Source organism: Nannobrachium achirus, assembly GCF_963921795.1.
Source record: "Nannobrachium achirus genome assembly, chromosome: 16".
Lineage (NCBI taxonomy): Eukaryota > Metazoa > Chordata > Actinopteri > Myctophiformes > Myctophidae > Nannobrachium > Nannobrachium achirus.
The window spans coordinates 19310747-19337617 of NC_137823.1; the positions used below are offsets into that span (position 1 = coordinate 19310747).

Below are 26871 nucleotides of genomic sequence, written 5' to 3' on the forward strand. Positions count from 1 at the left end.
ACCTTTTCAGGCCGTGACCCCCAAAATAATCATATTTTAACTGGGGACCCCCCACGGTCCCACCCTGACAAGCACTTGGAGTACTAGTAGTTGCCATTACATTTAGTTTGACTCGATCTATTCCATTTTGAAAATAGCAGATCTACATGATCACAGCGCCTCGCAACGCAAGGCGTTGTGAGCATGTAGATCTGCTATTTTCACAATTTCTGCCTCTTATATTTGACAATTTGACCAATGTTTGACCAGAGGATCTAAAAAGGTCTAAAGTCCTTACATTTTCACTTTAGAAATGTGCAGATACCCTGTATACACTTACTGTATGTTGGTCTGTTTACTGTTGAGTGAGAAAACAATGTTAACATTTAGCTAATCATCTGGGGACCCCCCAACATAATTTGGGGACCCCTCTGGGGGTCCCGACCCACAGGTTGAGAACCACTGCTCTATTTGATGGTTGACCCAAAGTGACACCAAGTGGACAAAGTAGTTAAGTGCTTTACAAACGTCAAGATTTTTTCATCATAGGCCTATTATTTTAATTTTAAATAACAAATACTACAAATGACTCCTCCACACCGGCCACAAGTTGTACTGATCAGACATCATTTCAAATAAACATTTAATTTAGATTAAGTATTTTTTTGCAAAACTTCAAAACAGTTCTGCTGGAAACACAGCCCTGAAACTGATTGATTGATTGATTGATTGATTGATTGATTGATTGAATACTTTATTATTAGTTTGGAGAAGAAAAGAAAAAAAGTTGACCGACAGGATTTAAACCCAAGAAAGCCTATGTCTTGTTTCCATTGAGGTCCTTGTACTCAATTCATTTAAACATGTAATGATGACACACAATACAAATGAGAAAACATGAAATCCTTAAATTATCTTCGTACGAGATTTAAGAATGACCTCCAATCATCTCAACACTAACTGGTCATAGTTAGAGATAGTTTGGATTCTTCTCTTAGGGTCAAAACCTGCTCTCAGATGTGCTAGATTGATTGATTAATCGAGTAATTGATTGATTGATTGATTACTTTATTAGAAGGTTGCATAGGAAAAGATAGAGAAGAGTACAGTTCACTGGTACAAGGTCAACTAAAAGGATCAAGACCCCAAGACCTCTCCAGTCACTGAAATAAACAATTACCAAAGTTTTGTTTGCAAAACAGAAACGTAGTTGTTATTTATACGTTATTCAATACCAAAAAAATAATAATTTCACGGCCCGCCCACCTACTTCCGTTTCTCAGCATCCCCCCAAGAGTATTCTAGCGTTGCCAGACAACTATTCCACAATCTCTGAATGCTATATAGAGTCTGGAACAGCAGCTCCCTAACGGCGAGTATCAGAAACGGGCATTAACGTTCAAAAATATATATTTTAAAATGTCATTTCTGCTAAGCAGCAAGCTAAACATGCTTATATGATTTTTATTTATAAATGATAAATGTGTGCGATGTGAGACTGAAACGGAAGTGACGTGGGGGCTTCACTTCCGCTTTCATCTCGCACTCATTTTTATCTTTCTGCTTTTGCCAGACTGTATGCTGGGAGCATTTGACCAAATCGCGGAGGCAACCGTCTGGCCACGCGAGACTACCCCAAGAGCCACGTCTCAAGTCCTTAAAGAATTCCTATTTCCTTCACTTGTTTCCTATTTCCTTGTCTGTTAGTCCCACCCACTGGGAGTTGGCCTATCACCTGTGATGTCATCAGAAATGGCCAATGGGTCGTCTCCTCTTCTCTATTTCCTCAATGGGAGGGACTAACATACAAGCAAGGAAATAGGAAATAGGATTGATTTTAGGACTTGGGACGCGGCCAAGGGGAAACGTAACAGAAATAGCTGGACTTAATCACACCAATGGTCTATAGACCACTGTAGTGCATCTGTAGACAATTATTGTGATCTGTAAAACACTGTAGTGCATCTGTAGACCCCTGTATGCATCTGTAGACCCCTGTAGACGACTCTAGTGCATCTATAGACCCCTGTAGTGCATCTGTAGACCCCTGTAGTGCATCTGTAGACGACTGTAGTGCATCTGTAGACCCCTGTAGTGCATCTGTAGGCCCCTGTAGTGCATCTGTAGACCCCTTTAGTGCATATGTAGACCCCTGTTGTGCATCTGTAGACGACTCTAGTGCATCTGTAGACCCCTGTAGTGCATCTGTATACCACTGCAGTGCATCTGTAGACCCCTGTAATGCATCTGTAGACCCCTGTAGTGCATCTGTAGACCCCTGTAGTGCATCTGTAGACGACTCTAGTGCATCTGTAGACCCCTGTAGTGCATCTGTAGACCCCTGTAGGGCATCTGTAGACGACTCTAGTGCATCTGTAGACCCCAGTAGTGCATCTGTAGACCACTAATGGGGTCCCCCACTAAATGTCATTGGTTGACTGTGTGAATTTTGTTTTGCATAGGGCAGGCTAGTGTGTGTGTGTGTGTGTGTGTGTGTGTGTGTGTGTGTGTGTGTGTGGCTGCATACAGTAGCTTGGTTAAAACACTCTGCATCTGTCTAGACACCTTATTTGTAAAGTTATACAGTATCTCTTACTTGGTGGAAATGTGATATTGTAATGGCGGGACTGATTTTCACACCAACAAGGTGTGGCCACTTTAAGAATAGTTTCAATGAGATCCTTGACCCTCAAAACATGGGTCTAGACACCTTATTTGTTCATTTTAGTGCAATATTGGCTGAGACATAGTGACAGTTGACTTTTCAATAATGGCGGCACTAATTAGCATAGCAATGGTACCTGGGACATCTTGACAACTTTTTAACATAGCTCATCATGTTCAGCATATTATTTCCAATAAGGAAACATTGATTAGAAATATATATCTGGAGGTTGCATGATACTTCTAGGGCTTCTGGAAAGCTACTAACTATATATCCAATTTTCTCTGATTTGAGGTATAGTGCAGAAATATGGCTACAGAAAGAGTAATTCTCAAGATAGAAAGGTCATCTTGGGCTTAAATTGAAGCTTAGGCATAGGGGAAGTTTTCTAAAGACAAATGAGGCAGTGATATTCACCATAAAGTGCTGGAAATTAATCATCCTTGTTGTTGTTGTTTGTCAATCGGACAGTATATTTTTGTGTGTTTCTGGGGATGATGCTGTTCATATTTACAAATACAATAGTAGCACGCCCCAAAATCCTATTCTCTTACTTACCCCTATGTGTCAGGATACTCCATGCCCAATTTCAGACTTCCATGTCTATTTATGTAATTTTAGTGAATTAATATTTGGCTTTACCCAATTTCACCAGAGAAATATACAAAAGGGGGGTTTTGGGGTAGTAGGGACATTTTTACAACTTTTTAACATAGCTAATCATTTTCAGCACAATTTTTCCAATAAGGAAACACTGGTTAGAAATGTATTTCCGGGGGGAGCATGAGAAGGCCCTCAATCTACTAGACTAATCTCCCTCTGTCCTTAGAGGTTTGAGTCCCACCCTTGTACTTGGATCTCAGTTAGGGCTGTGTGATGTGACTTTTGCTTCCGTTACAATCAATGAAGGATAATTTTTCTCTTAGACTGATTTGTTTTGCTTCGATACGCTGCCATCTAAGAAATAATAATTAACATACAAGATGAAGTCCTAAGATTACAAATTCTTAATATCGGTTTCGATATACAGTATTTTCGATTAATTGGCCCGCCCTAATCTAAGATGAGCTCTACATTTCTTTTTGGCCTTCCTCTGAGTCTACCTGTGGGTCGATGATGCCTTTTCTTTGTACGCTTATTCAATTCCTCTCCCATCTCCTCCTCCTCCTCGTCCTCCTCAGGGTTGTACTCTGTGTCTTTCTTACTTTGCTCAGCCTCAACAACATTGTTCTCCAGTTTATTTGTCACATCTACTTCAGCCTCAGAGCCAGCCATTCCTTTCAGTCTTCTTTCCTGTGTCGGGGAGGACTTGTCCGTGAAAGTGCTGGGCGTGACTCTTCAGGTTAACCTTGTGAGTAAAGCTCTGACCGCAGTGTTGACACTGGTAGGGTTTTTCTCCTGTGTGGACAGACACGCATGTGAGATTTCAGGTGGCTCGCCTGGCTGAAGGAACGTTGACACACCTCACAAACAAACTGCTTTGCATGGCGATGTGCACGACCATAATAATGCCTCTGCAATTCTTCGCGATAAGGAAACTCCATGTCACATATGGGACAGTGGGGGCCCCTCCGGTGGTCGTGCCGGTCTTGGAGCTTGGCATAACTTAGAGGAGTTGTGTGGAAATAGAAAAAAAGTTACCCCCCTTCTGTGTTGCCTAGAACTGGAAGATTGATTTTGTGGTTTGTATTGTAAAGTACAGCGGTATGATGATCAAGTTGTACTTTGTGTACAATACAAACCCCAAAATCAAGGAGGTGCCATATCAGCCTGAAGGGATTTTTCCCGCTTATTACACGGCTACTTAAAAGACAACTTTGTTTTTTTTATAACAACTAAGGGTTCATATTTTAATTAGAGAAAAGAGAATATGAGTGTTAAATTGTTTTCTTTTACTGGTTTCTATTGTTTTAGCGATTTTAGTATTTTGATTTCAGTGGGTGGGGGCATGACACAACAAGCCGGCAGTTTCGTTGTTACTATTTACACCATCCCCCATAGTCGCATCTGCCCATGAAAGATTGTGGTGCATCTTGGGAATGGGCTTATTGTGTCTAAAAATACATATTTAGCCACTTGCATGCATGCCCCCGCATACAAATCAAAATCGTTAAAATCGCTAAAATGATAGAAAGAAGTAAATGAAAACATTTTTAACACTCTTCTTTTCTCTAATGACCATCTAAAATGTGAACCCTCTTGCTTACAGGAGTGAAAGTGTTCCACAAGTGTTGCACTGGGCGTCCCCCACAGCGCAACACGGTCGACCTTGGAAAACAAGTGTTGATCAAATAGAAGTGATTTTCTGTTACTGCATCACATCTATTTCTCGCTTCAAATAATATTTTTTTAAAACATTCTTGAGAGCAACGTTTAGTTGTAAATGACACTGTGTTTGTTTACATGGCTGACATGTTGGATACAGGTGTCGGCGGCAATCTCAGCGATTGACCAATCAGAATCAAGCATTCAACCAAGCTGTGTAATAAATAACTGATGAGAACAGTCCTATACCTGACACTATAGGCAAAGCCTTCAATACTCCCCCTATCTTTGCCAACAAGAGGTCTAAGAACCTAACTGATACTTTGGTCAAAAATGACATTCACACTCAGCCTTTACATTTTATATCTACTATACCTTCAGGTAACTATCCTTGTAACGGTTGTCTTAACTGTAATGCCATGATAAAAGGAGATCATTTTGTACACCCTCACACAGGTCAAAAAAATCTAAGTAAGAGGTAGAATCACTTGCCAGAAGAAATATATAGTATATCTTATCAAATGTCCTTGTGGTTTTTGTTATATAGGAAAAACAACGAGAGAGAATTGAGAACTAGAATCACAGAACATAAAAGTAATAACAGAACCAAAGTTGAAAAATCCCCTATAGCTCAACATTTTAATGACACAGGACATGATATTTGTACGTTGAAGTTCCAAGGCATAGAATTAGTTAAACCCCTTAAGAGAGGAGGAGACAGAGACCGGTTGCTGTTACAAAGAGAGGCATTTTGGATCCACTACATGAACACAAAGTTCCCTAAAGGTTTAAACGAAGAATTAATGCTAAGCTGTTTTCTATAAATGTATTTGTGTGTTTTATCAGTGGGATTTATTATTTTCCAAAACATTGAATGTTTGTTTTTTTATTTTTCTATATAGTATTGTCATTTAATAATGAGACACAGCTGTATTGTATTATATATAATCAACAATACCATGTAATCTATATATACGTCCAGGGGTGTCAATTGGGTATGGCAGGGGTATGCTGCTGCCATACCCTGGGTCCAGGGGGGAAAAATAAAAGTTACTTTTAAATATAAATCCATGAATGTCTCTTTGTCTGTCTGTGCTGGTTATTATGTTGTTAAACATAATAACCAGTAAAATAACTACAAATGCAAAATTTTGCATAATGGTCACTTTAACAAGGTATTATAATGATATTCTCCACACTTGTATTCTCCCCATCTTGACAAAAATGGTATATACCAGGTTCCGCATGTCAGCTGCACAGGTCACATTATTGTTAAGTGTGACACGTTTACTAACATGGTAAGTTTAGCTGCACTTGAAAAACCATTCCAGGCTGCCATATCCAGACCAAGAAACCATAGAAACCTGTGTAAAAAACTGACAGAAGTCGTTTTTTTTTTTTCAGATATTGTGAAAATAGCCGATCTACATGCTCACAACGATCGGCTATTTTCACAATAGAACCGTGTTATCCAAAATATAATGCCTATTTTCATGGGGACTCCCATCTTTGCCATACTCTAACTTTTGCTGAACTGATGCGTGCACTGTATACGTCACTTCCGCTGCATGTTACTCAGTAACACTGATGATGGCCAAAGGGCCGAAACGCGCCCGTCCTTACTACTACTGCTGCTGTTCCACTTTAAAGAAAAAAACTCTTAATGAAAACGTCATCCTGGGGATCAAAATCACTATCCGAACCGTCCTCTGGCACCATTCTCTTCTCTTCTTCCCTGAACCCTGTGGGTCGATTCTTTGTACGCTTATTCAATTCCTCTCCCATCTCCTCCTCGTCCTCCTCAGGGTTGTACTCTGTGTCTTTCTCACTTTGCTCAGCCTCAACAACATTGTTCTCCAGTTTATTTGTCACATCTACTTCAGCCCCAGAGCCATTCCTTTCCGTCTTCTTTCCTGTGTCGGGGAGGACTTGTCCATGGTAACACTGGGCGTGACTCTTCAGGTTAAGCTCGTGGGTAAAGCTCTGATCGCAGTGTTGACACTGGTAGGGTTTTTCTCCTGTGTGGACACGCATGTGAGATTTCAGGTGGCTCGCCTGGCTGGAGGGACGTCGACACACCTTCTCGTGTGCAGTCTTGTGTCCCCTTACTCTGAAGGTTTTGAGGCAGAAGATGCACCTGTGGATTCTGGATTCCGGCTTATGGAACCGGCTGTTGTGGCTTTTGAGATGCGACTCGGAACCAAAACTCTTGCTACACAAATGACAAGGATAGGGCTTAGGTGGCTTAGGTTTGTATTCATCGCACGTGTGAGTCTTCCTATGAAAGGTGTTGAGTAACTTTCCACATTGGGGACAGAGCTGGAGTTTTGAGGACCGAGCTGGAGTTTTTTCTCCATCCATCTCTTCATCCTCTTCATCAAGCTTGTCAGTGCCTGAGTAGAGGTGCAACAGAGAGAGAGAGTTGATCAAACAAATTGATTTAAGGACCAGGTCACCTCTGGGACAACCAGATCTTATTTTATTGTTGTGTGGGACACGATCAACACAATCCTGAGTTATTCTTTGTGTTCAATCTGTGTTTTTAGATATTTTAGTATTTCAGCCGATTTCAGCATGCTACAACTGGTCATATGATGCAAAATGCATCATATGACCAGTTGTAGCATGCTGAAATACTAACATATCTAAAAACACAGATTGAACACAAAAAATAATTTAGGATTGTGTTGACCATGTCCCACACAACAATAAAATAAGATCTGGTTGTCCCAGAGGTGACCTGGTCCTTTAACAGATTATTAAAACAAATGAAAACATTGCTAATGTTATAAAGTAATCGATGAATAATCTATCCCAATTTTGGGCACATCATTAGAGTTTAGGCATTTAGCAGACGCTTTTAATCCAAAGCGATTTACAATAAGCAGGTAATACACACCAGTAAGACTCCCTAATCGGATCTCCACAAATATCACAGCCTCCACCTCTCACGTCATACGGGCAGCCATAGTTACACCTGGAATGTTGAATCTCCATATATGGAGATAACCTACCCATCACACAAAGTCTGACCTCACCAGCCCATACCTGGGCATGGACGACTTATATCTCCATATACGGAGATGGCCATATATGGAGATACGATGACATCACAGAGTCCACAGCTGATGATGTGGCGTGATGTCATACAATACACAAACAAGCCCTATATAAAGGGGCAATTCTCACCAGGGAAGAGAGCATTCCCCACTAGCTGAGTATCTTAAGATGGTTGGATGTGATGATAAGCCACAAATAGGCCAAAAGTTTGTTTTACCAATTATCAAGACATACGGGCAGTTGACAGTTTGCCATTGTTACTCATTGAAGTTGAATCTCCATCTGAATCCCTTTTATGCCCATATATGGAGATCCCTGCTCTGAGTATCTGACATCACTAATCCCTTTTATGCCCATATATGGAGATCCCTGCTCTGAGTATCTGACATCACTAATCCCTTTTATGCCCATATACAGTATGGAGATCCCTAACAGAATCCATTTTATGCCCATATATGGAGATACCTGCTCTGAGTATCTGACATCACTGTGATGTCACCTGTTTATGCCTAAATATGGAGATCCCTGCTCTGAGTATCTGACATCACTGCGATCTCACCTGTGATGTCACAGTGACACATCACCTCAGTATCTGTGATGTCACAGTGACACATCACCTCAGTATCAGGCGTTACACGTATACATTGAGCAGGGCAAAGGTGTGACGTGTGTGACGGACGGACGGACGGACGGACGGACGGACGGTGGAGGTTTTCATACCAGTAAGACTCCCTAATCGGGAGATAAGCGACCGTTGGTCGCTTATCTCCACAAATATCACAACCTCCACCTCTCACGTCATACGGGTAGCCATAGTTACACCTGGAATATTGAATCTCCATATATGGAGATAACCTACGCATCACACAAAGTCTGACCTCACCAGCCCATACTTGGGCATGGACGACTTATATCTCCATATACGGAGATGGCCATATATGGAGATACGATGACATCACAGAGTCCACAGCTGATGATGTGGCGTGATGTCATACAATACACAAACAAGCCCTATATAAAGGGGCAATTCTCACCAGGGAAGAGAGCATTGCCTGGAATGTTGAATCTCCATATATGGAGATAACCTACGCATCACACAAAGTCTGACCTCACCAGCCCATACTTGGGCATGGACGACTTATATCTCCATATACGGAGATGGCCATATATGGAGATACGATGACATCACAGAGTCCACAGCTGATGATGTGGCGTGATGTCATACAATAAACAAACAAGCCCTATATACTGATGCGATACGATGACATCACAGAGTCCACAGCTGATGATGTGGCGTGATGTCATACAATAAACAAACAAGCCCTATATACTGATGCGGAGATATGAGCAGGGCAAAGGTGTGACGTGTGACGTGTGACCGACCGACCGACCGACGGACGGCCGGTGGAGGTTTTCATAGTAAACTGCTCCCTGACGGTCGCAACTAAACTGCGACCTTACGGTCGCAATCACTATAATAAGCAAGATAATATGTCAGTACACTAGTACCAGTAAGACTCCCTAATCGGGAGATAAGCGACCGTTGGTCGCTTATCTCCACAAATAGGCCAAAAGTTTGTTTTACCAATTATCAAGACATACGGGCAGTTGACAGTTTGCCATGGTTACTCATTGAAGTTGAATCTCCATATATGGAGACATAAGTTGCTCATACCATAGCAACCATGTTTTTTACAGGGCCTGGGATTGATGACATCAGAAATCTCCATATATGGGCATGAAAGGGATTTTGTTTCTGGAAATATGTCTGTGGGGTGCCACATTTGGAATAAAACACTTACATCACACATCTGGATATCCATACAGCCCATCTAGTTTGCCTGTGTCCATTTATGCCCATATATCTGATGACATTGGGACACTGATCTCCATATATGGGCATAAAACTTATGTTAATTAGTAAAGCCTGGGGATCTCCATATATGGGCATGAGGGGTACCCTAAAAGGGCATCATCTGGGAATAGCAAATATAGTTATCCTAGAAAGTGAAAATCTTACATCAAAGGCCATAACTACCTACCTACCACCATACTGCATTCCTCATTAAACTACCTACCAGTAAGATGCCTATAGGGAGAAAAGCAAAGGGCGAGGTTGCACCATTTCTTGGTCTTCTGGCCAGTGATGTATATCGGACCATTTAACCATATATGGAGACATCTGGTACCCAAAGATATTCACAGATATGGGCTTAATATTGATGACATAAGGGATCTCCATATATGGGCGTAAAAGGGATTTGGTTCCCCTGGCATCACAGGGATCTCCATATATGGGCATAAAATGGATTTGGTTACCCTGGCAACACGGGGATCTCCATATCTCCATATATGGGCATAAAAGGGATTTGGTTCCCCTGGCATCACAGGGATCTCCATATATGGGCATAAAAGGGATTTGGTTCCCCTGACATTACAGTGATGTCAGTGGCTGGTTCTACAGAGGGGATCTCCATTTATGGGCATAAAAGGGAATGTATGTATGATGATGTCAGATATCATAGACGTCATAGGACTTTCACATAACGAATAACTGAGTAAGCATGTAAACCCGTAAAATCTATATTTGGGCATGGCTGATTTATGACCTCATCATGATGACACGAGCAAACACAGCTGAATTGTATAAATGATCAGTGCAGAAACCAACAGAAGTATTTGACCAAGACTCTTCGATTTAAACATCAACAAAGGTGTGACGTTTGTTGATGGTCACAAAGGTGTGACGGACGGACGGACGGCCGGTGGAGGTTTTCATAGTAAACTGCTCCCTGACGGTCGCAAAGACACCTCAGGGTGACTTGCAACCTCAGGGTGACATGCGACCTCGCCCTTTAGGGTGAGGTCGCATGTCGCATCGCCAATTCTTGGCCATCTGGCCAACCACAACGTTTCTCTGTCGATTCTAGTTGTTGTCATTCTGGGGGGAGTTTGTTCATTTTTTTGTGAGGGTATCAACCCTAGGAGACACGAGGAGAACATACAAACTCCACACAGAAAGGCCCTATCGCCAACCCCACCTAGAGTGTGGGCGCTGATGACGCGGTGGGAGGAACACACCGCCCATAAATGTCCTTAATATTGATATCATAATATCCTTAATAATGTCCTTAATATTAACAATATAGGAATCTCCATATATGGGCATAAAACGTACGTAAGTAATGCCAAGCAGGGACTTGGTGAGTTCGGGCCTTGGTTTGATGCCTGTGGATCTCCATATATGGGCATAAGGGGGAACCCTAACATTCTCATTTTCGGCCTGGGATTTACGACATCAGAAATCTCCATGTATGGGCATAAAAGGTTTTTTTCTTTTTCTGGGAATGACCATATATGGACTTTTTATTTTATTGTATCCTTTATTAATAATAATATGTATCCATATACATACAATATATGTTATGCCCATACATGGAGATGGGCATAAAAAACGTTTACGTTAATTAGTAATGCCAAGCAGGGCCTTGGTGAGTTAGGGCCTTTGATGCATGTGGATCTCCATATATGGGCCATAATAATGTTCTTAATATTGACAATATAGGAATCTCCATATATGGGCATAAAACGTAGGGCCTTGGTTTGATGCCTGTGGATCTCCATATATGGGCATAAGGGGATACCCTAACATTCTAATTTTTGGCCTCCATTTTCTGTACAATGTCACGTGACATCCCCTTTATGCCCATATATGAGTCATTCTGTAGTCTGTACCACATCACTTGTGATCAACAGTTCGCTTTGCCATGCAATCAACTTCAGAGCAGTGATGTGGCACAGAGTGACAGTGAGTCACAGTGATGTGGTACAGAATGACTCATATATGGGCATAAAAGTGATGTCACGTGACATCACTTCTTGTACTGAAAAACACATGACATCACTTCCTGTACAGCCGGACAGACAGACAGTCAGACAGACAAGCGACAAGGTGTTTCAGGGTATAATGCGACCTTCGGTTGCAACAATTAACAACAATATAAAAAATGCATAGGAATATCAGTTCAGCAGGTCAGCTGCACAGGTCACATTATTGTTAATTGTGGCACGTTTACTAACATGGTAAGTTTAGCTGCACTTGAAAAACCATTCCAGGCTGCCATATCCAGACCAAGAAACCGTAGAAACCTGTGTAAAAAACTGACAAAAGTCGTTTTTTTTTTTGTTTAGTTTTTTCAGACATTGTGAAAATAGCCGATCTACATGCTCACAACGCCTCGCAGCATGTAGATCTGCTATTTTCACAATAGAACCGTGTTATCCAAAATATAATGCCTATATTCATGGGGACTCCCATCTTTGCCATACTCTAGGTTTTGATGAACTGACGCCACTGTATACGTCACTTCCGCTGCATGTTACTCAGTAACACTGATGATGGCCTAAGGGCCGAAACGAGGCCTGTCCTTACTACTGCTGCTGCTGTTCCACTTTAAAGAAAAAAACTCTTAATGAAAACGTGATCCTGGGGATCAAAATCACTATCCGAACCGTCCTCTGGCACCATTCTCTTCTCTTCTTCCCTGAACCCTGTGGGTCGATTCTTTGTACGCTTATTCAATTCCTCTCCCATCTCCTCCTCCTCCTCATCCTCCTCAGGGTTGTACTCTGTGTCTTTCTCACTTTGCTCAGCCTCAACAACATTGTTCTCCAGTTTATTTGTCACATCTACTTCAGCCTCGGAGCCATTCCTTTCCGTCTTCTTTCCTGTGTCGGGGAGGACGTGTCCGTGATAGTGCTGCTGGGCGTGACTCTTCAGCCTAACCTTGTGGGTAAATCTCTGATCGCAGTGTTGACACTGGTAGGGTTTTTCTCCTGTGTGGACACGCATGTGAGATTTCAGGTGGCTCGCCTGGCTGGAGGGACGTCGACACACCTTCTCGTGTGCAGTCTTGTGTCCCCTTACTCTGAAGGTTTTGAGGCAGAAGATGCACCTGTGGATTCTGGATTCCGGCTTATGGAACCGGCTGTTGTGGCTTTTCAGATGCGACTTGGAACCAAAACTCTTGCTACACAAATGACAAGGATAGGGCTTAGGTGGCTTAGGTTTGTATTCATCGCACGTGTGAGTCTTCATATAAAAGGTGTTGAGTAACTTTCCGCATTGGGGACAGAGCTGGAGTTTTGAGGACCTAGCTGGAGTTTTTTTTCCATCCATCTCTTCATCCTCTTCATCAAGCTTGTCAGTGCCTGAGTAGAGGTGCAACAGAGAGAGAGAGTTGATCAAACAAATTGATTTAACAGATTATTAAAACAAATGAAAACATTGCTAATGTTATAAAGTAATCGATGAATAATCTATCCCAATTTTGGGCACATCATTAGAGTTTAGGCATTTAGCAGACGCTTTTAATCCAAAGCAATTTACAATAAACAGGTAATACACATCACTATAATAAACAAGATATATGTCAGTACATTAACAACAATATAACAAATGCATAGGAATATCAGTCTAGAAAAACAATAACATAGGTAGATCACGCACCTAATCAGTAAAAAACTTCTAAAACCTAAAAATGATATCTAGCTTCATGTATGGTCATTGAGGGAAGGGGGAGTGTTACAGTAGTGCTATGGGTTTAGGTGGAGTCTGAAGAGGTGAGTCTTCAGTCCACGGGGAAGTGCGACAGGGAGTTTATTCCACAGTTTGGGGGCCAGGAGGGCAAATTGTCTAGGACAAGTGGTCATTATAGGCAAATTCTGCTCAAAGCTATTGAAAATAGCCGATCTACAAGGTCACATTGTGAGCTTGTAGATTGACCAGCTCAAAAACTTCTTATTTTTGCGCAGTTCAATTTAAAAAAAAGGGGGGGGAAAAGAAAGGAAAAAGATTAGAATATGGAGAGCTTACTGCCCGACAGCAACGCTATAGAATAGCAGAATAAGTAAGGCATAACGTTTTGCTCAGTGGTCATTATCAAGTGATAAAAATCCCGACAGGTTGATAAGGCACCGACGCGGAGCGGAGGGATTTTTTCACTCGATAATGACCACTGAGCAACACGCTTAATACACGGCTACTTAATAAAAGTATAGTACAGTAAAAGTATTCTACAAGTGTTGCGCTGGGCGTCCCTTCAGCTCAACTTGGAAAACAAGTGTTGATCAAATATCCATCCATTCCTCGCTTCAAATATTTTAAAAAATATTCTTGAGAGCAACGTTTAGTTGTAAATGACACTGTGTGTTCGTTTACATGGCTGACATGTTGGCTACGTGTGGCGGCGGCACAGAATCCACACAGTGCAGCAGGTGTTCTGAGCCGTTGATTAGGCATCGGTCTGTTATTCTTGATTCCCGATTTCAGCGATTGACCAATCAGAATCAAGCATTCAACCAAGCTGTGTAATAATTGATGAGAACAGTTGCAGTACTATACCTGAGTCACTGTCTGTAAACTTGCTGTATTGATCCTGGGGATCAAAATCACTGTCAGAACCATCCTCTGGCACCATTCTCTTCTCTTCTTCATCCGAGACCCAGTCCTCCGAGAGCACTGCCTGTAAAACATAAAAATAAAAAGAGCAAAACCCGACTAAATTGAGTAGTCTGATTGTCCACTGAACGGCAGACTCACTCCCTAGCTTCTGTTGTGTCTACCTACGTTTCTTAGATTACTTTTTCTATGCATTTGATGTATTACCTTACTTTTTTAATTGCTCCTCTATTATTATACTTTCACAATTAAAAATAACTGGTAAGACGCCTCAGGGCGACATGCCATGGGCCATCTGGCCAGTGATGTATATCGACCAGTTACCCATATATGGAGACCCCCTGGTACCCATATATGGAGATGTCTGTCTGTCTGACTCTCTATTTCAATTTCAATTCAAGCACAAGGGTTCATATAATGCCAAAGCATTACAGTGATACAATCTTCAATGTCTTCCATTGCCAGAATCTTTAAAATCTTACCTTTTAATCACACAATGTGCACGGGTCATGCACGGATGATGCACCACGCGTGTGCACACCATTCACAGCTTTCAAACAAAAATCTGTTCAGGCTTTCAAAAGATATAGGCTATAGTGTCTTCTTCAAATGTAAACAAACATGGCTGCCACCATGGGCTGTTCTGGGAGTCAAACGCGTGATTCCTAAACCCACCAGGCTTGAGTTAAGACCCGCCTCGTGGAAACGCGAGGACTTCCAGGAGTGGCTGAAATCCCTGCCTGACACATGGAGGGTGGATAAGGTCAGAGGCATGAAGACTTGTACTTGAGAAAAGCCTGCATTTGCACAATGCACAACTATTAATTTCTCACTACAGTGCTCAAAATAAACTGTGCTAAAAAAATCTTGAAACTGACTTAATTGTACTGTGCTTAATAAAGGGAAAACTTTGTAACTTTGCTAAAGAGAAAAACGTACTGAGAAAGCTATTAATTTGTCACTACTGTGCTCAAAATAAAAACTCTTACTGATTATCAGTTAAATTGTTATGGTTTGGATATGGCTTTGGGCCTATTATGCTGCGTGTATTATTGTAATGGATCAGTCGGTAGTAGGTACTTTGCACTTGAGCGAGCAGCACTAATGTTCATGGGCACTTTCATACTTAAGATTATCGAGAGGAGGCGGGTCTTAACTCAATCCTGGTGGGTTTAGGAATCACGTGAGTCAAACACATGCATTTCGCCCCAAAAAAACACAGAAAAGCTAGTAAACTTGTCATTGGTCAAAAGGCAGTCACATGGTGGAACTGCAGTGGGCATGTCCTACGGCAGGGTTCCCCAATAGGCGGCCCGCGGGCCATTTGTGGCCCGCGGGGGGCTACTGTCTGGCCCCCACCAACCCCAGTAATAATGGTGGTATAAGAGCAGCAACAGCACTAGTATATCATTGTTGTCGTGTGGAAATCTCGTATCTCCAAATTTGTCGCAAATCATACAAGGCCGTCGCACAAAAGTAGTGAAAACAGCCGATCTACAAGCACACAACGCCTCGCACCGCGAGGCGTTGTGTGCTTGTAGATCGGCTGTTTTCACTAGTTTAAATCATTTTTAAAATGATAAATTCAAAACGAACGGTTTTGGACATACAAGATTTTCACCCGACAACGGTCGCTGGAGTAGCGGGAACGCCACCGTAGCTCCCTGCAATGTTGTGGCCCTCGACTTGGTACCCTCGACATAATTCGGCCCTTGGTGAAAACTAATTGGGGAACCCTGTCCTACGGGCTGAATGAAATTAGCCCAAATGGTGACTAAATGAAGCAGGCGTGACATGCCGGCTGTCAATCACCCAGCTCAATGATAATCACACAGTGATGTCACAGGCCTGGGCGTGTTCTTTGGGCTGGCAAAAATCAGCCCCACAATGGTTAAGAATATGAAGCATGCCATGAAGGCGTGCCATGTAAGCTGTCAATCACTCACTCAATATAGAGCATCGCAGTTTAAGCCACGCCCGCCCTCACTCCGGTGTCGGAAGCGTTTTCCCCTATGCATTTCATCCATAGACATTTCATAAAGTGAGGAATCATGACAATAAACACTATTTTTTGCATGCCACGATTAATTAGAAAGCTGAAAAAAAAGACGAGGATACGAGTTGTACCCTCGTCTTTTTTTCAGCTTTCTAATTAATCGTTGCATGCAAAAAAAAAAAAGTGTTTATTGTCATGATTCCTCTCCAGCCGGGGTGGCTTTGTCAGAGGCTTAAAAGACGTTTAAATAAATACTTTATGAAATGTCTATGGATGAAATGCATGGGGGAAAACACTTCCGACACCGGAGTGAGGGCGGGCGGGGCTTAAACTGCGACGCTCTATAGTCAATGGAAGCTGGCTTGGGCTATAAGAATTCAGCCCATTTGGACATATTTGGTGGTTTTCTTGTAACTTCTTGATGCTGTTGCTGCTTTAGTTTCCACCAGCATATAAAATGATCTCTTCTAAAACATTTTAATAATAATTATTTATATTTTTTCCTCCATAAAGTAGGGAGGGCTAAGCCCCACTAGCCCATTCAAACTTTAAGTGAAAAAAAAAAAACATGAACTGCCAACAGCCGTTAGTGCCGTGCATATGAGACTTAAAGGCAGGCGGACATTAATTGATTGACGAAAAGATTGCGTGCATGCATAGGCCTAATTGTGAATCGTCAATCGTGGGGCAGAGAAAGAACAGAGACGAGAACAATGTATCTCTTTGACAACACAAATGCGTGTCATTTATTATTTTCACAGGTTGTATTTTCTTTTGACACAGAACGTAGCTAAATAATACACAGTAGGCCTACAGGACCTCAATGTAAATACAATAAGGCTACAATACAATGTTTCTTTTCTGTAAACCAACAGCAGTATTTAACCCATTTAGGCCTACAATTATTGAATGTTTTAACTATTGAAAAATAGCAGATATACAAACTCACGGTAGATCTGCTATTTTAGAAAAATCGTGTAAATGTGTGCACATTTTTCAATATATATTATTTTCAAAGCAGACTTTTTTAACTCAAATCTCTGTTTCTGGGGGGGTCCCTGGGAAAACATATTTTGAGATGGGGGTCTGCGGCCGAATAAATGTAATTTTGGGGGTCCTTGACATGAAAAGGTTTGAGAACAGCTGATTTAGAGGAAGGATTTAGAAGTCGGGTCAAAGATCGGGTCAAAGATATTCAAAGACTTGCACACATTTTCATGATTTTTTCAAAAATAGCAGATCTACAAGCTCGCAGCGCTGTGAGCTTGTATATCTGCTATTTTTCAATAGTTAAAGCATAAAATAATGGTTAAAGTGGTTCAAATCTAACGCGACTCCAAACAGTGTCATAACGGTGCACACCGCAATGTGAGCTGAAGATTTCTTTTTCAGAATCGGAGGCCTTCTATAAGACTATGGCCTGCTGGTTTTACACTCAGTAGCCTATGCTATGGAAAATCAATAAAACAACAAACTGTATTTCCTTTTACACTAGTAAGACGCCTCAGGGCGACAATCGAGCGAGGTAGCACCATGTCTTGGCCATCTAAAATAAATCTGGCCAGTGAGGTATATCGGACCAGTTCAGAATCATTAAAAAAAACCTAGTTTGACCCCTCACATGCTACTTAAAAGCAGATTTCTTTGGGGTATTCTTTTCCTTTATAGTATAGAGTATAGTAAGTGAATGGGCCCCAACTTTTACCCCCTATAAAAAGAATTGCTCAATGCTGACAGGTGGTCAGCAGGTGGTTTCACAAATGTATATATATAGACAACATTTTAGGCTGATGAAAAAAAAAAAGATATACCAAATATCATACCTATGCCATAAAAAACAAGGTGGCAGCCGGACTAATAACCTTTTATGCCCATACCTGGAGATCCCTGTCTATAGAACCAGCCACACAGATATGGGCTGTCTTGGCCATCAAATATGGGCATTCTCATATGAAGTCCTGTTAGATATGGGCTTAATATTGATGACATCAGGGCATAAAATAGATTCTGTTAGGGAAAAGTGAAGCCAGAGGGGCAAACCTGTCCCCTGACATCACAGTGACATCAGAGCATGATGTCAGAGCGACAAACCTGTGATGTCACAGTGATGTGTCAGGCGTGACAGAGATACGGTCAAGCTGTGACCGCTCACATACTAAACTGCGACCTGTATACATCCGAAAGGGTGCAAATTCACTTCACTGTGGTTAAAACAAATATACTGACCTGTCGTCGTAAACAACTGTTTGATAAATGAATCCTCACCAGCCTACAATAGGCTATAAACAATGTATTCATTCATACATTTAGAAAATAAAAACACTTTGCTCATTTAATCATACTATAGAGAAAAATACTTGTTACTCCATTCTATTTTTTATTTCCGCAGCCGTGGGTTGAGCTGTGGCATGTTGTGGGCGAGAAACACATGTTTGTCCACGTTCTCTGGAAGAAGTGTGCTCCGGGTTTTGTTGACAATTAAGCCAGCCTTTGAGAATATTCGCTCTGGCGGCGTGGATGTGGAGGGGATGCAGTGCAGCCGTCTGGCTGCCAAGGCCAGCCTCGGATAGCGGTCCTCGTTTCTTTTCCACCAGCTCAGTGGCCCACAGTCGTCAGCTCCGATTTGGCTCTGCAAGTAGCGCTTCATTTCCTTCTGAATAGACTCCACTTCTTGTCCGTCGTCTTCTGTTGACATTAGCATGGCAATCTCTTTCGCCTTCTCCTCTTTTTTCTTTGTTTGAGAAGGCTGACTTTCCTCTTCGAAACTGACGACCTCTCCACGTACCGTTGGTGTCATGTCTTGTTTCTCCCGAGACAAGAATTCAGCCAGATTAGTCACCGTTTCATATGCCTCGTCTCGTTTAGATAGGAATGTCAATTTTTTGAAAAGCGGGTCGAGCACTGTGGCTTGCACATGGATGCTGCTCTGAAATTGTGTCCCTGTTAAGTCCCATCTCTCTTCACACTGTGCAGCAATCGTTCTCTTCAGGGTTTTGATGACATCACTGTCATTAATCTCGCACACTTTCAGGTGGCGTGTTTTCATATTAAAGAGGAGAGGTAAAGTGGTACACAAGGACGTATTCTCTACCATCGACAGTAACTCAGTAAAAGTAACCATGGGCCTCAGAACTGAAACGATGTCTTCCACTGCTTCCCACTGGGCCGATGTCAATTCGATGTCACGTTGTGTCTTCTTGGTGACGAGGGGGTCAGACAGCGCCGCGGTAACTGTCCATCTCTGCTCGACAAGACGCTGGAGCATTAAGAACGTGGAGATCCATTGCGTTTGCACGTCCTGGATTAGGCTGTTGTCGATCACGTTCTGTGTCTGGGTTTGTGCTGCCGCGGCCTTCGCACTCTTTTTTAAATGACCGACCAGCCGCCTAGCCGCTTCTATGGTGCGGCGGACCGTTTCCTCTTCTAAAGCCGCGTCAATGCACAGCTGCAGCATCTGCCCAGCACAATGAACCGACTGGACTCTTCCCCAGGATGGATCGTCGGCTAACATGCTCATACAGAGTGTCATGTTTGGTGCGTTTTCGTGCACGATAGCAACCCGCTTCTCTCCTGGAATCTTGTATGCGTCCATGACTTCGCCGAGTGCTCGTGCGATGCCCGCTGCCGCGTGTCTCTCGGCCATCTCTTTCGTTTCCAAAACGTACGACTCCAGTTCCCAGACGTCCGAGAGCAGATGGGCAGTCACTGTCATGTACGCTTCCATCTCCAACGACGTCCACATGTCCGTAGTGAAACTCACAGCCGCGCTGCGTTTGATTTTCTCCATAATCACCTCTCTTGCGTCGTCATATTTCTTCACAACATGCTCCATTACAGTCTCGCTTGTGGGCATCGTGTATTCTGGGTCCAGCAGTTTAATTAGATTTTGGAATCCTTTGCCCTCCACAACGTTCACGGGCCTCATATCAATAGCGACGAATTCTGCAATGCAGTTGGTAATAGCTCTTCTCTTAGCCTCTGTGAAGAACTGGTCCAGCGTTCCGTTTCTTAACTTCGGCGTGTAGTCACAGCTGCGCACCTCCTGGTAAAATGTTTTAAGTAATTAGTCATAGATAAAATATCAGGCTACAGCCTATAATTCTAATAGTATAGCCTAATTGAGTAGGCATAATCATAGCCAAAATCCAAATGTTTTGACATGGTTGATGTTGATGAATGGAACGCAAATTCTTGCCTTTTTCGGGGTCTTGTCCTTCATAAGCTCAAAATGCTTCCAAACTTTTGACTTTTTTGGAGACGATGGTGATGGGACGATACGCGATATTTTCGTTTATCGGGATAACAAACACTCACGATAATCGTATCGTGGAGATTTCATGTATCGTGATATCGCCCTCTGTCATGCACTGGGATCAATTCACCTTTTATTTGCAGAGCTGCATATCCGGTACCACTTAAACCACTTTAAAAAAAATTGGTAAATTATAGCATGGCATGGCTTTCCTGCTAGTTTACCGTGCATGCGCACCCCCCCCCCCCCCCCCCCACAAAAAAGAGAAGAATTTTATGGCTCGACTCAGGGAATGTGAGTCGACGATTTCTAGAAGACCTCAAGCCCTATCCCTTTCTTCTCACCTTGTATTTCTTCCTCCTGCTTCCCATCTCCTCTCCCCCGTCTGCAGGCGGCTCATTGGCTGCCTTCCTCTTCTTCTCTTCTCCCTCTTTCCGCATCATGTACTCAGCGATCAGGTCGGCACAGTCCAGGTTTTCCACTGGTTCCCATGTGCTCTCCTCCCTGCACACACACACACACACACACAAGGGGACACGACACAACTGTAACCACTTTCATCCTGCCGTCCCTAGTTAGGGGACTACCACCCTAAATCTAACTGAGCGCGTATGAACTGTTGACTCTGGAGATTCTAAAAATAGGTATGTATGTATTTATGTATTTATGTATATATATATACATACATACATACATACATATATATATGGGCTGTCACAATTATTACATAATCGTCTAATCGTAATTATTTGACATGAAATAGCGGATCTACACGCTCACAACGCGTCGCATCGCGACACGTTGTGTCATATCTGCCATGGGCAACTTCAAAGCCTAAAAGCCGAACAGAAATGTAATTATCAACGACAAAAACACAATTAAATCGTTAATCGCAATTATTTGAGTGACAATTCATCGTCATGTAAAATGTCATATCGTGACAGCCCTATATATATATATATATATATATATATATATATATATATGTCACAGTTAGTTTGTGATTCAGATTGAGACCAGGAGCGCTCGTGGAGCAAGCGGTGGCTTTGATCTACGGAGCGTCGGCAGCCTCACGATAGCGTAGATAGCGCCTCACCTCACGGAGGTTAGGGTTAGGATTAGGTGTAGGCATAGTTTTACTTAGGTTAGGGTTAGAGTTAGGCATAGTAAGCTAATGGCTACAGCTAAGCTAGCTACTAGTAAACAACAGGGAGATGTCGCAGTGACGAGTGACGTCACCGACGACACACCACACACAGTGAATGGTTGCATTAACAGTGAACACAAGACGTTCACAAGATCTGACCCAGACTGACCACTTGGGATTTTTGAGTATATTGGGTCGATAGACAAGAAGGAGTTTTTTCCACACAGATATGTTAACCCATTTAGGCCTAGAATTAGTTCCTGCTTTAACTACTGAAAAATAGCAGATATACAAGCAGGATTTTGAAAGTCTTTGAATATATCTATTTAAAAGCAAACATTTGTAACCTGGAACAACATATTTTGAGATCGGGGGTCCTTGACATGAAAAAGTTTGAGAACCACTGATTTAGAAGGAGGATTTAGAAGACTTTTATAGAATCACGTCAAAAATAATTCAAAGACTTGCACAAAATGTTCACTATTTTCTAAAATAGCAGATCTACAAGCTCGCAGCGCGGCTGTGAGCTTGTTTATCCGCAATTTTTTTTAATAGTAAACGCGTAAAATAAAGTTGACAGTGGTTAAAATCTAGAGCGACACAGATTTGCGTTCAGGCCTAATTGGGTTGTGAAATCACGTGGGGAGAAAGGAAGGCTTGGGACTCACTCTGAGAAACCTTGCCACTTGAGGAGGTACTTCACCCTTCCATTCGTCATCACATGTCGATCCAGCACCTTCTCCACCACATAGTCCTGGCATTCTTCCACTGTCACCGTCACTGCAGCCTTAGACTCCTCTCCCTCCACATTCACCGCTGTTGCAGCCTTAGACTCCTCTCCCTCCTCTTCCACTGTCACTGTCACTGCAGCCTGAGACTCCTCTCCCTCCTCCTTCACTGTCGTTGCAGCCTGAGACTCCTCCCCCTCCTCCTTCTTCACTGTCGCTGCAGCCTGAGACTCCCCCTCTTTCTTCACTGTCGCTGCAGCCTGAGACTCCCCCTCTTTCTTCACTGTCGCTGCAGCCTGAGACTCCCCCTCCTTCTTCACTGTCACTGCAGCCTGAGACGACTCCTCCTTCACCGTCGCTGCAGCCTGAGACTAGGGATGGGACGATAAGCGATATTGTTTATCGTGATGACAAAAACACTCACGATAATCGTATTGTGGAGATTTAAAGGACCATTTAATCTCTGGGACAACCAGATCTTATTTTATTGTTGTTTGGGACACGATCAACACAATCTGTGTTTGTGTTCAATCTGATGCGTCATAATGCTTTGTAGCATGGTGAAATACTAAAATATCTAAAAACACAGATTGAACACAAAAAATAACTCAGGATTGTGTTGATCGTGTCCCAAGCAACAATAAAATAAGATCTGGTTGTCCCGGTGAAATGGTCCTTTAAATTATCGTGATATCGTCCTCCGTCATGCACTGGAATCAATTCACCTTTTATTTGCGAAGCTGCATATCCAGTACCACTTAAACCCTCTATAATTAGTAAAACGTAAAACCACATGGAAAAGCTCACAACACGTTGTGAGCTTGTAGATCGGCAATTTTTTGGCAATGTTCTGCCTAAGGATAATGGACGTTGGTGATATTTTGATTATCGCGATAATATCCTACATCACTATTTCTCTGGTCACAATAATCGTGATATGAAATGTTCATATCGCCCCATCCCTACCTGAGACCCTTCTCCTTCCTCTTTCACCGTCGCTGCAACCACAGACTCCTCCTCTTCCTCCTTCACCGCAGTCTGAGGCTCCTCCTTCAACTAGTAAAGAGATACCAAACACGTTGAGCAATGTTTGACATTACAACCACATTTTTTTATCTTTTCAAATTCTGCGTGAGCAATGCAATGCAACATGCGACTCCGGTCGACAATAAAGGTTCTGTGACCGCCCGCATGCATTCAGTGGTTTGTTGTGTATAGCTGCGTAAGGGATGGGGATCTAAGGTCCATAGCATTAGAAGTGAGTTCGCCTTAACGCTCCGCAATTTCTATCCGTTTCCCACAAACCCACGGTAAAGGAGGCTGGGTAGCCTCCCTTCGTCATCACACCATGTTGCGTGCCAAAAGTGGCCGATCTACAAGCTCACAGCAGCTCGCATCCGCTTAATCTTCTTAGTCTTAATGCGCATTATGGAAACATGACTTATGAATGACAGACAAAGCAATAATGAACACTCACCTGGGGTAATTCTTCTGCGGCTTCCTGCAGCATGTTTGCGAAGAAATTGGGATTTGAAGTCCAACCCTATCAAGGAAACAAAAAAGGATGTTGGTCAATATTAGAAAATCATACAATTTTTTTTAGGGTGATTGGGAATTCACACATCTTTCCCACATTGTGGAAAAACAATGTGTTGTCATGTATCAGAGAGGGCCAAGGCATATTGGGCATATAGATCTTTTTTTTCTAAATTAAGGATTTTACTTTTAGAAAAGGTATAGATACAGGATTTCTGCCAAACAAGAATTTTCTGAATTATATCGTTATAACATAACATTAGAAATAAATGGAAAGTAACCGAACAACACAAACATTACTGCCTACAGTTATTATCCCGAAAATGAAGTAGTGGCAATGGTTTTGATATCCATTTTTGTCTTTAGGTTTGTGGGCGGATGGTCAAATAATCCAACATTTTTGCTAAAGGTATCCACGTCTTTCCGCGGGAATTTCTGGAGATTTTTTTGCACCACACTTCCGGTTAACAGCAGACATACAAGCTCACGTCGCGTCGCAGATGCAACCGCTGTGAGCTTGTAGATCACAATCGGCTGCGGCGGCGGAAGCTCCGTGCAACTTCTGCGCAATGCACGATGGGATGTTGGAAAATTGTGGATATGAAACAATTAAGCATGCCTCAACCCAAATCACATACGAAAGGTGTGACTTCCAAGATTGGGGGCCTAAAAATAGCCTGTATAAAATGCAATCTTTATATGGATTACAATAACACCATAAATACTGGAATTATAATTACAATTAATTATCAAAAGTAATGATGTCTTGAATGATGTGATTATGGGAATTGAATGATGTATATTACAACAACAACAACCATGTGTGTTTGCAACCATTTTCTTTGCACTAATTGCCAGTATGTGGACAGCTGTGGCACACTATCATGTGAGATGGGTTTGGCAACAGTTAAAAAAGAACAACAAAGAAAAATATTTGTTTGCTAAGAAAAAGAATCTGCGTTCCAGTAGGAACAAAAAATAAAATAACGGTAGGACCAGATTGATTGTGCGTAAAATAAAGTAAATGAGTATAGTATAGATTAAATCTAGTCGTTTGCATAACTTTCAGAGAACACATTGTTTGGATTTGAATTAGATTACCCATGGTGTGATGATGGTGAAAACACAGCTGAATAACAAACCTGTGTGGGGTTTCTGTTAGCCCTGAAACATGGCGGTCGCTGATAAACATGACGTACGACCGTCATGGATGAGGATTCACCTCGGTTGGAGGACGAGAATTCAAAAGAGTCTACAAACTACACAAACATTCAAATTTCACAAACAAAGTGCTTAATACAATCACAACCCATTGTAAATCTTGGCCGGCATTGTATAATTTCATGGGACCTCAGTCTTCTTTAATAAGAAGCCTTTTTATCCGATATTTCTTCTGTTTTCCCATGCATTTCCTGGCGTTCCCCATGCACACCAACCCCCATCTATTGAACACTGAGATGTAGGCGTGGCCTAAAAATGGGTCCGGAAATAGTAAAACAGAAAAACATCGGATAAAAAGGCTTCTTATTAAAGAACACAATGCCGGCCAAGATTTACAAAGGGCTGTGACTTTATTAAGCACTTTGTTTGTGAAATTTGAATGTTTGTGTAGTTTGTAGACGCGAATGAATTCGCGTCCTCCAACCGAGGTAAATCCTCGTCCATGACGGTCGTACGTCATGTTATCAGCGACCGCCATGTTTCAGGGCTAACATCACACATGGTGAAGGGTTACTTGCTTTTTGCATAGAACAAATTCAAAGAAGATAGCGTGTCGCTGTTATTACATCTCATCTTTTCGACACCCGACTCTAACCCTCACCTTAAACTCCGTGGAGTGAGTCGCTAACCCTCCGGTCGAAATGATGTGCGTTCGCAAAAGCGAGATTTCCCCAAGACATCGCAACAAATAATACTATTTGTGAAGTTACCTCAGCCGGTTTGGGAACTGCGTGTGACTTAAGCCTGGTCCGTTCAATCAGGACCTTTGGCAGGGCCTTCGGACCTCTTTTTATTTTATTTGCTTCTCTCAGACCGGGTCTTTTTTCTGCCGTAGTAGTAGACGTTGTTTGTGGTTTTGGGTTAAAATGTTCTTGCTCGAAATGACTGCTGCAGACTAGAAGTTCCTTGATCTCTTCGTCATTAACATCCGGGTCGATTCGCAATGCTTCGAGCCAAAGTTTTCTCAACTCCATGTCCCTGGGTATTCGATGAAAACTTCGGCGTCGCAAAGAATTCTTTGTCACGGAGCAAACACAGCCAGGATAACCACAACGCATGGTGTATAACAATAATGTGATCTAGTTTGTTGTTTGTTGGTGGTTGAATCAATCCAGTAGAATGAACGAGACCGAGAGACGCTCTGCATACGATGTAAACACTAGATAGGGGGAGGTGCATACACCATACACTGGGGGCAGATCTCCATTCAGAAACACCCCCCACTTATTCTTATAGAAACATCCCCATTCAGAAATACCCCCACTGAGGTTACGGTTAGGTTTAGGTGACACCTCTATTTAGAATAATGGAAGTCTATCTTCTGAATGGCAATGTTTCTGAATGGAGATGTGTAACCGCATACACTGCATAGCATAGAGTTGGAGCTGTAAAGTCGTAACAATTCAGTGTCCTGTAATGATCCCAGGAACCGGAGTCAGACTGCAGAGACGTAATCCTCAGTTTAGGCTCACTATGAGAATTGAGAAACACTTTAGTTTTCAGCATGAACGTAGCTTCTCCCTCAGCAGTCAGCCATAACACACAGACCTAGCACAGACCTA

At 42.3% G+C, this 26871-nt stretch overlaps 1 protein-coding gene across 1 annotated transcript; it reads right to left on the reverse strand.

Moving 5' to 3' along the window:
* Positions 1-12217: 12217 nt before the first annotated feature.
* LOC308300757 (uncharacterized protein) lies at positions 12218-26818 on the reverse strand. The gene is made up of 8 exons (XM_080744658.1): positions 26020-26818; positions 24030-24095; positions 23519-23608; positions 22678-22923; positions 22493-22626; positions 21022-21181; positions 14373-14493; positions 12218-13180 (listed from the first exon to the last, which is right to left on the reverse strand). The coding sequence occupies exons 1-8, from the start codon at positions 26365-26367 to the stop codon at positions 12423-12425; spliced, it is 1923 nt and encodes a 640-aa protein (XP_080600784.1). The 5' UTR covers positions 26368-26818; the 3' UTR covers positions 12218-12422.
* Between the last annotated feature and the right edge of the window lie 53 nt (positions 26819-26871).